General features: G+C 45.2%; 1 protein-coding gene across 1 annotated transcript in view; it reads right to left on the bottom strand.

Annotated features, from left to right (window-relative positions):
* Window positions 1-13,554, bottom strand: part of ODAD2 (outer dynein arm docking complex subunit 2) — a 145,880-nt gene extending 132,326 nt beyond the window's left edge. The window contains exons 1-3 of the mRNA XM_040434342.1: window positions 13,459-13,554; window positions 10,887-11,140; window positions 171-328 (exon numbers count right to left, since the gene is read on the bottom strand). Coding sequence (XP_040290276.1) covers window positions 171-328; window positions 10,887-11,110 — 382 coding nt within the window. The 5' untranslated portion in view covers window positions 11,111-11,140; window positions 13,459-13,554. The remainder of the gene's footprint in view (window positions 1-170; window positions 329-10,886; window positions 11,141-13,458) is intronic.
* Window positions 13,555-15,119: the final 1,565 nt, after the last annotated feature.

Raw genomic sequence — 15,119 nt, 5'->3', positions numbered from 1 at the left:
GGTCTTGTGGGGACCAGAAGCTGTCGGGAATAAGGCAGTGGCACAAGCACGGTGGGATAGCAACTGGAGAGTGTATTTTTTTTTTTAACAGGACATAGGCTTGGACCATAGGGGTTGTTGGCTCCATTTCAGTATTCTGCTTATACAGTATCTGGAGCACATGGACTGACCTTCCAAACAAGCCTGTGTTTCCTTCAGCTTTTTATCCCTGGCAATCTGCAGGAATCGGGATAAGTGTCTGAAGTTCCTGATTTTCACTGTTGATGAAGACATGATGAACAATGGGCTCCCATCTTTGTCTGTATCTTCAGACTTCACGGTGGAATCACTGAAATGACACAATGGTAAGCGGCAGTGAGTGCTGGAATAATCCGCAGTCATACGAAGAAAACCACAGCTAAAAGCCAACGCTGTACAGTGTGTGAGGGACGCATCGCACTGCTAGACAAATATGTAACACCTTCAACATGCCAAAATGTTTATTTACTGCCCCAAACTGACCCATATGGTCTCAATACAAACAGATGCTCCGGCGTGCCTCAATGTTGACACTGTGCATTGTTTCGGCGCCAAATGTTGCATAATAAGATCTGGAGTCTAAACTGGACCATAGCCATACGAACATATTTATACAGTGCGACCATTCTGAGATGTGAAACAAAATACACTTTGTTACACCATAAATAAATGTATACATGGCTAAAGTTAAATATACTCAATACGGTTCTCTTCACACTGGCATTCCGTACTTACAACACTCGTAATGGACCGTCAAAGAGCGCTAATGGAAGGAAGAGCAGATCCTAATTCTGTGGTTGGACAGCAGATGAGATTAAGGCCTCTTTCACACTACCGTTTTTTTTTTCCCGTTTTGCGGGCCGTTTTTTTGCGTTCTGTATACGGTCCGTATACGGAACCATTCATTTTAATGGCTCCGCAAAAAAAAAAGGAATGTACTCCGTATGTATTCCGTTTCCGTGTTTCCTTTACTCCGTTCCGTGCAAAGATAGAACATGTCCTATATTTGGCTGCAAATCACGTTCCGTGGTTCCATTAAAGTCAATGGGTCCGCAAAAAAAAACGCAATGCATACGGAAATGCATTCGTATGTCTTCCGTATCCGTTCCGTTTTTTGCGGAGCCATCTATTGAAAATGTTATGCCCAGCCCAACTTGTTCTATGTAATTACTGTATACTGTATATGCCATACGGAAAAACAGAACGGAAAAACGGAACCAAAATGGAAACACAACGGAAACAAAAAAACGGAACAACGGATCCGTGAAAAACGGACCGCAAAACACTAAAATAGCCATACGGTAGTGTGAAAGAGGCCTAAGTCGGCTGCCTGGCTTTTAACAACCACTTCCATAGGTTTCCAAGCTTGTAAATATATATATATATATTAATTGACAAAAAATAACGCACTAAGAAGGGGTTGTTGGAGTCGAAATTTGTGAATGTAATGATGATATAAAGTGCCTTGAAAAAGTATTCATACCCTTTGAACTTTTCCACATTTTTTCACGTTACACAAACTTAAATGTATTTTATTGGGATTTTATGTGATAGACCAGCACAAAGTAGCAGGTATGTGTGAAAAGAAAATGATACATGGTGTTCAAAATTTTGTATTCAGCCCCCTGTACTCTGATACCCCTAAATAAAATCCAGTGTGACCAATTGCCTTCAGAAGTTGCCAAATTAATGAATAGAGTCCACCTGTGTGTAATTTATTCTCAGTATAACTACAGCTGTTCTGTGTAGGCCTCAGAGGTTTGTTAGTGAACATTAGTGATCAAACAGCATCATGAAAACCAAGGAACACACCAGACAGGTCAGGGATAAAGTTGGGGAGAAGTGTAAAGCAGGGTTAGGCTACTTTCACACTAGCGTTCAGAGCGGGTCCGTCTGATGTTTCATCAGACGGACCCGTTCCTATAATGCAGACGTTTGTATCCGTTCAGAACGGATCCGTCTGCATTATAACTTAGAAAAATTTCTAAGTGTGAAAGTAGCCTGAGCGGATCCGTCCAGACTTTACATTGAAAGTCAATGGGGGACGGATCCGCTTGAAGATTGAGCCATATGGTGTCATCTTCAAGCGGATCCATCCCCATTGACTTCCATTATAAGTCTGGACGGATCCGCTCGCCTCCGCACGGCCAGGCGGACACCCGAACGCTGCAAGCAGCGTTCAGGTGTCCACTTGCTGAGCGGAGCGGAGGCTGAACGCTGCCAGACTGATGCATTCTCAGCGGATCCGCGTCCACTCAGAATGCATTAGGGCTGGACGGATGCGTTCGGGGCCGCTCGTGAGAGCCTTCAAACGGAGCGCACGAGCAGACACCCGAACGCAGGTGTGAAAGTAGCCTTAGATTATAAAAAAATATCACAGACTCTGAACATCATATATGGCACAACTGCAAACCCACCAAAATACACGGCCGCCCACCTGAACTGACAGCCCAGGCAAGGAAAACACTAATTAGAGAAGCAGCCAAGAGGCCCATGATCACTCTGGAGGAGCTGCAGAGATCCACAGCTCAGGTGGAAGAATCTCTCCACAGGAAAACTAGTAGTCGTGTGCTCCACAAATCTGGCCTTTATGAAAGAGTGGCAAGAGGAAAGCCATTTCTGAAAGCAAACCATAAGAAGTCCTGTTTGCAGTTTGCCACAAGCCATGTAGGGGACACGGCAAACATGTGGCAGGAGGAGCTCAAGTCATATGAGACCAACTGAAAAACATTTTTAGATCAAAATAAGTACAATGCAATAATAAAAAAATAACCTTTAATATGATTATGAGTAGTTTGCAGATAATGTTGTGGTGCTCAGTAAGCAGATTCCCCACCTTAAAGTTGTTGTCAGGGACCAACCTATTGATGGCCTATGCACATGATAGGTAATAATAGCCGATCGGTGGGGGACAACACCCAGCCCCCCCACCAATCAGCTGCAGGTAGAGACAAAATACCACAGCTCCATACACTGTGTAGTCGTCGTTCTCAGGTTCTGCAGATGATGCTACAACTCAAGAGATCGGGAGCTGAGCTGAAGGGCCAGAGAAGGGCCACCGTGGATGGAGCTGGGGTTTTCTAGCACCGTTTACTTCCAGAACATACAGCTGCTTGGTGGCGTTGCTGGGTGTTGGACCCCTACCAATCTCAAGTCAAAAAAAAAATGTGGAAAAAAATTAAAAAACTTATTAGAAATTCCAATCACCCACCTTTCTCAATTTTACACAAAAAAGTATATAAATAATAAAAAATAAACATAAGTGTCACCGCGTCGGAAAATGTCTGATCTATTAAAATCTGAAAACAGTTTTTCCTGCACAGTAAATGCCATAATGTAAAAAATGGCGATGAAATGACATTTTTTTACTATCTCAAAGGTTTTTATTGTTTAAAAAGAAGTAAAACCATAAAAACAATGTAAATTTGGTATCGCTGTAATCATACTGACCCGCAGAGTAAGCCCATTATGTCGTTTTTAGCATAGAATGAAGACCATAAAAACAAAAGCCAAGAAAGTACTATGGGGGGCATTTATTATGAGGGCAATATCTGAAGTCAGTCTGAGTTGGCGTTCGGTACTTTATGAAACATTTATTAAATGTCACAAGTTGTTTGATAAATTTGTCTCATCCACCTCCGGACCGCTGTACGCACAGACGCGTCCTGGAGGTGGTTGATTCATTCCGAGTGGACGCATATACGCGTCATCTCGCGAGACGCGAGATTTCCTGTGAACGCGCGCACACAGGCGCGCGCGCTCACAGGAACGGAAGGTAAGACAGTTGATCTCCAGCCTGCCAGCGGCGATCGTTCGCTGGCAGGCTGGAGATGTGTTTTTTTTAACCCCTAACAGGTATATTAGACGCTGTTTTGATAACAGCGTCTAATATACCTGCTACCTGGTCCTCTGGTGGTCCCCTTTGTTTGGATCGACCACCAGAGGACACAGGTAGCTCAGTAAAGTAGCACCAAGCACCACTACACTACACTACACCCCCCCCCGTCACTTATTAACCCCTTATTAGCCCCTGATCACCCCTAATCACCCCTGATCACCCCATATAGACTCCCTGATCACCCCCCTGTCATTGATTACCCCCCTGTCATTGATCAACCCCCTGTAAAGCTCCATTCAGATGTCCGCATGATTTTTACGGATCCACTGATAGATGGATCGGATCCGCAAAACGCATCCGGACGTCTGAATGAAGCCTTACAGGGGCATGATCAATGACTGTGGTTATCACCCCATATAGACTCCCTGATCACCCCCCTGTCATTGATCACCCCCCTGTCATTGATTACCCCCCTGTAAAGCTCCATTCAGACGTCCGCATGATTTTTACGGATCCACTGATAGATGGATCGGATCCGCAAAACGCATCCGGACGTCTGAATGAAGCCTTACAGGGGCATGATCAATGACTGTGGTTATCACCCCATATAGACTCCCTGATCACCCCCCTGTCATTGATCACCCCCCTGTCATTGATCACCCCCCTGTCATTGATCACCCCCCTGTCATTGATCACCCCCCTGTCATTGATCACCACCCCTGTCATTGATCACCCCCCCTGTCATTGATCACCCCCCTGTCATTGATCACCCCCCTGTCATTGATCACCCCCCCTGTCATTGATCACCCCCCCTGTCATTGATCAACTCCCTGTCATTGATCACCCCCCCTGTCATTGATCACCCCCCTGTCATTGATCACCCCCCTGTCATTGATCACCCCCCTGTCATTGATCACCACCCCTGTCATTGATCACCCCCCCTGTCATTGATCACCCCCCTGTCATTGATCACCACCCCTGTCATTGATCACCCCCCCTGTCATTGATCACCCCCCCTGTCATTGATCACCCCCCCTGTCATTGATCACCCCCCTGTCATTGATCAACCCCCCTGTCATTGATCACCCCCCTGTCATTGATCACCCCCCTGTAAGGCTCCATTCAGACATTTTTTTGGCCCAAGTTAGCGGAATTATTTTTTTTTTTTCTTACAAAGTCTCATATTCCACTAACTTGTGACAAAAAATTAAATCTCACATGAACTCACCATACCCCTCACGGAATCCAAATGCGTAAAATTTTTTAGACATTTATATTCCAGACTTCTTCTCACGCTTTAGGGCCCCTAGAATGCCAGGGCAGTATAAATACCCCACATGTGACCCCATTTCGGAAAGAAGACACCCCCAGGTATTCCGTGAGGGGCATATTGAGTCCATGAAAGATTGAAATTTTTGTCCCAAGTTAGCGGAACGGGAGACTTTGTGAGAAAAAAATAAAAAATATCAATTTCCGCTAACTTGTGCCAAAAAAAAAAAATTTCTATGAACTCGCCATGCCCCTCATTGAATACCTTGGGGTGTCTTCTTTCCAAAATGGGGTCACATGTGGGGTATTTATACTGCCCTGGCATTCTAGGGGCCCCAAAGCGTGAGAAGAAGTCTGGTATCCAAATGTCTAAAAATGCCCTCCTAAAAGGAATTTGGGCCCCTTTGCGCATCTAGGCTGCAAAAAAGTGTCACACATCTGGTATCGCCGTACTCAGGAGAAGTTGGGGAATGTGTTTTGGGGTGTCATTTTACATATACCCATGCTGGGTGAGATAAATATCTTGGTCAAATGCCAACTTTGTATAAAAAAATGGGAAAAGTTGTCTTTTGCCAAGATATTTCTCTCACCCAGCATGGGTATATGTAAAAAGACACCCCAAAACACATTCCCCAACTTCTCCCGAGTACGGAGATACCAGATGTGTGACACTTTTTTGCAGCCTAGGTGGGCAAAGGGGCCCATATTCCAAAGAGCACCTTTCGGATTTCACTGGTCATTTACCTACTTACCACACATTAGGGCCCCTGGAAAATGCCAGGGCAGTATAACTACCCCACAAGTGACCCCATTTTGGAAAGAAGACACCCCAAGGTATTCCGTGAGGGGCATGGCGAGTTCCTAGAATTTTTTATTTTTTGTCACAAGTTAGTGGAAAATGATGATTTTTTTTTTTTTTTTTTTTTTTCATACAAAGTCTCATATTCCACTAACTTGTGACAAAAAATAAAAACTTCCATGAACTCACTATGCCCATCAGCGAATACCTTGGGGTCTATTCTTTCCAAAATGGGGTCACTTGTGGGGTAGGTATAATGCCCTGGTATTTTAGGGGCCCAAATGTGTGGTAAGGAGTTTGAAATCAAATTCTGTAAAAAATGACGAGTGAAATCCGAAAGGTGCTCTTTGGAATATGGGCCCCTTTGCCCACCTAGGCTGCAAAAAAGTGTCACACATCTGGTATCTCCGTACTCAGGAGAAGGTGGGGAATGTGTTTTGGGGTGTCATTTTACATATACCCATGCTGGGTGAGATAAATATCTTGGTCAAATGCCAACTTTGTATAAAAAAATGGGAAAAGTTGTCTTTTGCCAAGATATTTCTCTCACCCAGCATGGGTATATGTAAAAAGACACCCCAAAACACATTCCCCAACTTCTCCTGAGTACGGAGATACCACATGTGTGGCACTTTTTTGCAGCCTAGGTGGGCAAAGGGGCCCATATTCCAAAGAGCACCTTTTGGATTTCACTGGTCATTTACCTACTTACCACACATTAGGGCCCCTGGAAAATGCCAGGGCAGTATAACTACCCCACAAGTGACCCCATTTTGGAAAGAAGACACCCCAAGGTATTCCGTGAGGGGCATGGCGAGTTCCTAGAATTTTTTATTTTTTGGCACAAGTTAGTGGAAAATGATGATTTTTTTATTTATTTTTTTTTTCATACAAAGTCTCATATTCCACTAACTTGTGACAAAAAATAAAAACTTCCATGAACTCACTATGCCCATCAGCGAATACCTTGGGGTCTCTTCTTTTCAAAATGGGGTCACTTGTGGGGTAGTTATACTGCCCTGGCATTCTAGGGGCCCAAATGTGTGGTAAGGAGTTTGAAATCAAATTCTGTAAAAAATGACGAGTGAAATCCGAAAGGTGCTCTTTGGAATATGGGCCCCTTTGCCCACCTAGGCTGCAAAAAAGTGTCACACATCTGGTATCTCCGTATTCAGGAGAAGTTGAGGAATGTGTTTTGGGGTGTCTTTTTACATATACCCATGCTGGGTGAGAGAAATATCTTGGCAAAAGACAACTTTTCCCATTTTTTTATACAAAGTTGGCATTTGACCAAGATATTTATCTCACCCAGCATGGGTATATGTAAAATGACACCCCAAAACACATTCCCCAACTTCTACTGAATACGGAGATACCAGATGTGTGACACTTTTTTGCAGCCTAGGTGGGCAAAGGGGCCCACATTCCAAAGAGCACCTTTCGGATTTCACTCGTCATTTTTTACAGAATTTGATTTCAAACTCCTTACCACACATTTGGGCCCCTAGAATGCCAGGGCAGTATAACTACCCCACAAGTGACCCCATTTTGGAAAGAAGAGACCCCAAGGTATTTCGTGATGGGCATAGTGAGTTCATGGAAGTTTTTATTTTTTGTCACAAGTTAGTGGAATATGAGACTTTGTAAGAAAAAAAAAAAAATAAAAAATCATCATTTTCCGCTAACTTGTGACAAAAAATAAAAAGTTCTATGAACTCACTATGCCCATCAGCGAATACCTTAGGGTGTGTACTTTCCGAAATGGGGTCATTTGTGGGGTGTTTGTACTGTCTGGGCATTGTAGAACCTCAGGAAACATGACAGGTGCTCAGAAAGTCAGAGCTGCTTCAAAAAGCGGAAATTCACATTTTTGTACCATAGTTTGTAAACGCTATAACTTTTACCCAAACCATTTTTTTTTTACCCAAACATTTTTTTTTTATCAAAGACATGTAGAACAATAAATTTAGAGCAAAATTTATATATGGATGTCGTTTTTTTTGCAAAATTTTACAACTGAAAGTGAAAAATGTCATTTTTTTGCAAAAAAATCGTTAAATTTCGATTAATAACAAAAAAAGTAAAAATGTCAGCAGCAATGAAATACCACCAAATGAAAGCTCTATTAGTGAGAAGAAAAGGAGGTAAAATTCATTTGGGTGGTAAGTTGCATGACCGAGCAATAAATGGTGAAAGTAGTGTAGGTCAGAAGTGTAAAAAGTGGCCTGGTCTTTCAGGGTGTTTAAGCACTGGGGGCTGAGGTGGTTAAACCTCACACAAAAGCTTCTCCAGTTTTCTTACTCCACCCCCCTAGTAAAGTGAGATTGCGATTGTTTTTTGCAACTTACTTTTATCTTAATGATAACGTGAGTGGTGTAAAAACGTAAAAAGTAAAAAAAAAAAAAAAAACGCCCTTTCGTGAATCTTTGAAACAAGAATTCTGGAGTAATAGCATGATATATCAGGGCCTGTACGTATAATAAACACTATGAAAACAAAAGCTGGAAAAATCTGAGCCAAAATGGCTAAATTGCGCAGGGCAAAGGCATTTTCTGGAGTTCCGGTGACATACCGGGCTCTCCATTGGGCTGCCAGGAAGCCTGCCCTGATGGGCGGGCTTTAGCGCTGCCCTAGCCAGTAAAAAAGCTAGGGCAGCGCTAAAGCCGGCCCATCAGAGCCGGTGACGTCACCGAACATTCTGCCGGGCGGAAGCCTCCGCCCGGCAGTGTGTTATTGTAAACAAAAGAGCCTTTGCCCTGTGCAGGGCAACGGAGCACATCGGGGCATGAGATGCTCCGATGCTCTTGTCAGGGGGGCTGCCTGGGTGAAAATATGGGTATGTCCAGGTTCAGCTCTGAACCCGGACAACCCCTTTAATAAGACTGCATGTCATTAATATCTGATCGGCGGGGGTCCGACACCAGGCAAACGCACCGATCAACTGTATGAAGAGGTGGCGGCGCTCCATTCGAGCACTGCGTCCTTTCCATTACACTGCGCTTTGTCTCGGCGGTGCAGTTTAAAGACAAGTACTTACTCCAGTCACTTGAATGGAGCGAGTGCTTGTAATTACACTACGCCGCCGCTCTACGGGAGACGACTGGCAGTGTAATGAACAGGAAGCAGCGCTCGCATGGAGTGCGCCCTTCCCTTCATCCAGCTGATGATGGTGTCGGACCCCTGCCGATCTGATATTGAGAACTAGTGGTGGGCTTCAGATGTTACATCCGAAGTCGCTTCATTCAAAACTTCGGATTAATACTATACATGAGATCCGTCTCCGCACAGTATTAAAATGTATAGGCTCAGGAGAGCCGAAGTCGGTTATTTGTGAAGTCGTGCGTGACTTTGTTAAATAACTTCGGTAATTGATTTTTAAAGTGGGAAAGCACTTTAAGAATCAATTACCGAAGTTATTCAATGAAGTCACGGATAAGTTATCAATACATTTTGCTGCACAATCCCTTTAAGGGGGTTAAAGAGGACCTGTTACCAATTACAACTAATTACATCTAAGGCTAGGTCTACACGATGACATTTGTCGCGCGACAATTTTTATAATGATAGTCTATGGTGTCACACTGCGACACGGTGCAACTGCGACGCGACAGTCGCAAAAAATCCATTCGAGATGGATTTTTCGGCGACTGTCGCAGTCGCAGCATGTCGCATTGCGACACCATAGACTATCATTATAAAAATTGTCACGCGACATTGGTGTGACAACATATCACGCGACAAATGTTGCAGTGGAGTTGTGCCCTATCTGTCGCTCAACCTATTGTCGCGCGACACATGTTGTCATGTAGACCTAGCTTCAATGTGCACCACTTCACTGCGTAAGTCGGCGCCAGGACGGTAGTTCCAGGGCCTAACAAGCAAATGTGGCCGTGGCTAGTCAAGGGAACAGAGTCCAGGACGGCACCAGAACTACCAGCCCTGATCATTTGGGAACTGGCTTCCTAAGGGGAGCGGAGCGCATTCACAGAGGTACTTGAGTTTAAACGTTTTCATCGGTCCTTTTTAGGGGTTTAGCTACACGGCGAGAAGTGTCTCTCGACAAGAAAGTTCTGCAACATTTCACATAATGTCTGTCAATGGTGTCACAATGCGACAAGCGACGTGCCGTGACAGCAACCGTCACAAAAAATGCAGAAACGTCAGATTTTGTGTCGCACGTTGCAGGTCACATGCGACTTTTCCTCCATTTACTTTGCTGTAAGGCTACTTTCACACTGGCGTTTTGGCTTTCCGGTTGTGAGATCCGTTCAGGGCTCCAAAACGGATCAGTTATCATCATAATGCATTCTGAATGGAAAAGGATCCGATCAGAACGCATCAGTTCAGTCTCCATTCCGCTTTGGAGGCCGACACCAAAACGCTGCTTGCACATTGGTGTCCGTCTGATGAAACTGAGCCAAATGGATCCGTCCGGGCACACAATGTAAGTCAATGGGGACGGATCCGTTTTCTCTGACACAATCTGACACAATAGAAAACGGATCCGTCCTCCATTGACTTTCAATGGTGTTCGAGACGGATCCGTCTTGGCTATGTTACAGATAATACAAACGGATCCGTTCTGAACGGATGCAGACGGTTGTATTATCTGAACGGAGCCGTCTGTGCAGATCCATGATGGATCCGCACCAAACGCGAGTGCGAAAGTAGCCTAAGTCGTGCACGACACGAGACACGCCGGTGTTTTCACAGCAAAATCACAGATATACAATAGTCGCGCGGCAGTAAGATGCACATATTTTTGTGTCGTCCAACTTTTCTGCGTCTTGCGACACATGTTGCCGCGCAGCCGAACCTTAAAACTGAACGCGCAAAGGCGTTTCGGTGTCTTAGATGAGTGCGATCAATGCACAGCAGATGTAGATCCGGTAGACTACGCTACAGGAAAGGGTTAAGCTGGACAGAAGGTGGCAGACGTTTAGCTCAGTGTTATGGCCTCACCTAATATCATAACCAGATCCAAATGCCGATGGCTCCAAATTGGTTTTCCATTCCAGAGGTTCTCTGAAGACGAGCTCTGCCTCCTCTGGATGCCGGGAGCTGAAGGCCTCCGCGTACTTCATGGTGTCGTTTAGCAGAGCTTCATTCAGAGGTGTGATTTCCAGTTTGCCAGATCCAGAACCGGCGCTTGTCCACTGCGCCGCTCTCGTCAGCGCCACGCCCATTGGAACGGCTGCTTTTCACGGGGATTTCACCTTTTAAAAGAATCGCCAAGCATTATAAAGCAAGATGATCGCCCATCATTATACCCCCACCGGAAAATACCCATAAAGTGATGAAACTGGTTTACAGGACACTAATACGGTTTAAGGGAATCTCCACCTCTGACCATCGCTTTACAGTTTAGCTGTTGATTTAATTTGCTTAAAGCACATCTGTCAGCAGTTTTGTACCTATGACACTGGCTGACCTGTTACATGTGCGCTTGGCAGCTGAAGTCATCTGTGTTGGTCCCATGTCCATATGTGTTCGCATTGCTGAGAAAAATTAGGAGAACGGGGGCGTTGCCATTACTCCTAGAGGCTCAGCTCTCTCCGCACTTTGACAGGGCCAAGAAGTGTAAACGTCATCACCCCTGGCCCTGTCAATGAAAGTGCAGTGGGCTCGGCAGTTGCAGAGAGAGCAGAGCCTCTAGGAGTAATCACAACGCCCCCGTTGCTCCTAGAGCCCCATTTGCATATATTAAAACATGATTTTTCTCAGCGATGCGGACACATATGAACATGGGACCAACACAGATGCCTTCAGCACCTGTTGTGGATTTTAGGACACATTATGGTACCACATCCTACCTGTTATAGATTTTAGGACACATTGTGGTGCTATGTCCTGCCTGTTATAGATTTTAGGACACATTATGGTACCACGTCCTACCTGTTATAGATTTTAGGACACATTGTGGTGCCACGTCCTACCTGTTATAGATTTTAGGACACATTGTGGTGCCACGTCCTACCTGTTATAGATTTTCGGACACATTGTGGTGCCACGTCCTACCTGTTATAGATTTTAGGACACATTGTGGTGCCACGTCCTACCGGTTATAGATTTTAGGACACATTGTGGTGCTATGTCCTGCCTGTTATAGATTTTAGGACACATTGTGGTGCTATGTCCTGCCTGTTATAGATTTTAGGACACATTATGGTACCACGTCCTACCTGTTATAGATTTTAGGACACATTGTGGTGCCACGTCCTACCTGTTATAGATTTTCGGACACATTGTGGTGCCACGTCCTACCTGTTATAGATTTTAGGACACATTGTGGTGCCACGTCCTACCGGTTATAGATTTTAGGACACATTGTGGTGCTATGTCCTGCCTGTTATAGATTTTAGGACACATTGTGGTGCTATGTCCTGCCTGTTATAGATTTTAGGACACATTGTGGTGCTATGTCCTGCCTGTTATAGATTTTAGGACACATTATGGTACCACGTCCTACCGGTTATAGATTTTAGGACACATTGTGGTGCCACGTCCTACCTGTTATAGATTTTCGGACACATTGTGGTGCCACGTCCTACTGGTTATAGATTTTAGGACACATTGTGGTGCCACGTCCTACCTGTTATAGATTTTAGGACACATTGTGGTGCTATGTCCTGCCTGTTATAGATTTTAGGACACATTGTGGTGCCACGTCCTACCTGTTATAGATTTTCGGACACATTGTGGTGCCACGTCCTACCTGTTATAGATTTTCAGAGACATTGTGGTGCCACGTCCTACCTGTTATAGATTTTCGGACACATTGTGGTGCCACGTCCTACCGGTTATAGATTTTAGGACACATTGTGGTGCTATGTCCTGCCTGTTATAGATTTTAGGACACATTGTGGTGCCACGTCCTACCGGTTATAGATTTTAGGACACATTATGGTACCACGTCCTACCGGTTATAGATTTTAGGACACATTGTGGTGCCAAGTCCTACCTGTTATAGATTTTAGGACACATTGTGGTGCCACGTCCTACTGGTTATAGATTTTAGGACACATTGTGGTGCCAAGTCCTACCTGTTATAGATTTTAGGACACATTGTGGTGCCACGTCCTACCTGTTATAGATTTTAGGACACATTGTGGTGCCACGTCCTACCGGTTATAGATTTTAGGACACGTTGTGGTGCCACGTCCTACCTGTTATAGATTTTAGGACACATTGTGGTGCCACGTCCTACCGGTTATAGATTTTAGGACACGTTGTGGTGCCACGTCCTGCCTGTTATAGATTTTCAGCAGAAATTTTGCAGATTCTGTTTAGATTTGGTGCCCAAAAGGACAACTAGGGCTAGCTGGTTGTCACATCGTATATAACGCAATGTAACCGCAACATGGTGAGCAAACACATGTAACAGAAATTGCAGGGTAAGGGGTGACCAGCTGCCATGTCCTAACCTCATGCACATAGGGCACTGCTGTACCCTGCGTGCATTGCCAGTCATGCCACCCCTCTAACCTACTGCAGTGAAAACGCACCCCACATTCCGTGTGACTTATGCACTGACCTGAAGAGAACCGGCGCCGCACACACAGCACGAACAGGTCTTCAAAAACCTCAGTAAGCGGCGCTTGTTACCGGTTACCATGGAGAGGGGATCGCGCCTGCGCACTGACAGTACCCGGTAGCCTAGCAACGGTAGCAAACACCTGTAGGCGGAGCTATGGTTACGGCAGGTGAATGAAAGAAAAGCCGTCGTCCTGCGCATGCTCGTCAGCTGTTCGGTTCATATAGAGCTGCGAGCTCCGCTCTGAGTCTGAAGGCAGGAAGCTGCTCCAGTGAATGGCGGCTCTGCTGGACTGCCTTTCTCTGTGCGTAGTCAAACCAGCACTAAATGGAGAGGAGCAGGAGAAGAAGCCAATTAGGCTCCAGCTCTCATTTCTCAAAGGCTGTTTAATAAATGAAAACTACGATCTGATTGGCTGTCTATTGCTCGTTTTGTTAACACCTTATGGCTGTGGCTTTGCACTGACTATAGCCACCAGTCACAGGTTACATGGTGGGCACCAGCTTAGTACTGGGGGGCTAGTTCTGAAGAAGTACTGGCAAAGTATTTCTCATAGGAATTTGTGCCACTGGTTTCAGTTCACTGTCCAGGTGTAGACGTTATTTCTTGGGTCCAGTAACAACATACAGTAAGACGCGCCATGTTCAGCACACCGGTTCATGTACTGAGTGAGCCTTCCTTTAGAGCTGTACTCCCATTAGTGCCCCCAGTAATAGCAATGCCTCCATTAGTGCCCCCCAGAATAAATAACGCTCCCATTAGTGCGCCCAGAATTAATAATGCCCCCATTAGTGCCCCACAGTAATATTAATGCCTCCATTAGTGCCCCCCAGAATAAATAACGCTCCCATTAGCGCCCCCCAGAATTAATGCCCTCATTAGTGCCCCCAGTAATATTAATGCCTCCATTAGCGCCCCCCAGAATTAATGCCCTCATTAGTGCTCCCAGTAAAAGTAATGCTCCCATTAGTGCCCCAGAATTAATAATGCCCCCATTAGTGCTCCCCAGTAATATTAATGCCTCCATTAGCTCCCCCCAGAATTAATGCCCTCATTAGTGCTCCCCAGTAATATTAATGCCTCCATTAGCTCCCCCCAGAATTAATGCCCTCATTAGTGCCCCCAGTAATAGCAATGCCTCCATTAGTGCCCCCAAAATTAATAATGCCCCCATTAGTGCCCCCTAGTAATAATGCCCTCATTAGTGCCCCATAGTAATATTAATGCTTCCATTAGCGCCCCCCTGAGTTAATGCCCTCATTAGTGCCCCCAGTAATATTAATGCCTCCATTAGCGCACCCCAGAATTAATGCCCCCATTAGTGCCGTCAGTAATAGCAATGCCTCCATTAGTGCTGCCCAGTAATAATGCCCCCATTAGTGCCCCCAGTAATATTAATGCCTCCATTAGCGTCCCCAAGAATGAATGCCCCCATTAGTTCCCCCAGTAAAAGTAATGCTCCCATTAGAGCCCCAGAATTAATAATGCCCCCATTAGTGCTCCCCAGTAATATTAATGCCTCCATTAGTGCCCTCCAGAATAACTAATGCCCCCATTTGTGCCCCCATAATTAATAATGCCCCCTTCTCTGATCCTCCATCCATTTGATTGCGCCGCTGTGAACACTCGCTGCTCGCTCAGGACAGGACCTGCGCTCCAGC

This window comes from Bufo bufo, chromosome 5 (assembly GCF_905171765.1).
Source record: "Bufo bufo chromosome 5, aBufBuf1.1, whole genome shotgun sequence".
Lineage (NCBI taxonomy): Eukaryota > Metazoa > Chordata > Amphibia > Anura > Bufonidae > Bufo > Bufo bufo.
The sequence above is the reverse complement of the archived record's forward strand: the minus strand, read 5'-3'. Positions and strand labels throughout refer to the sequence as shown.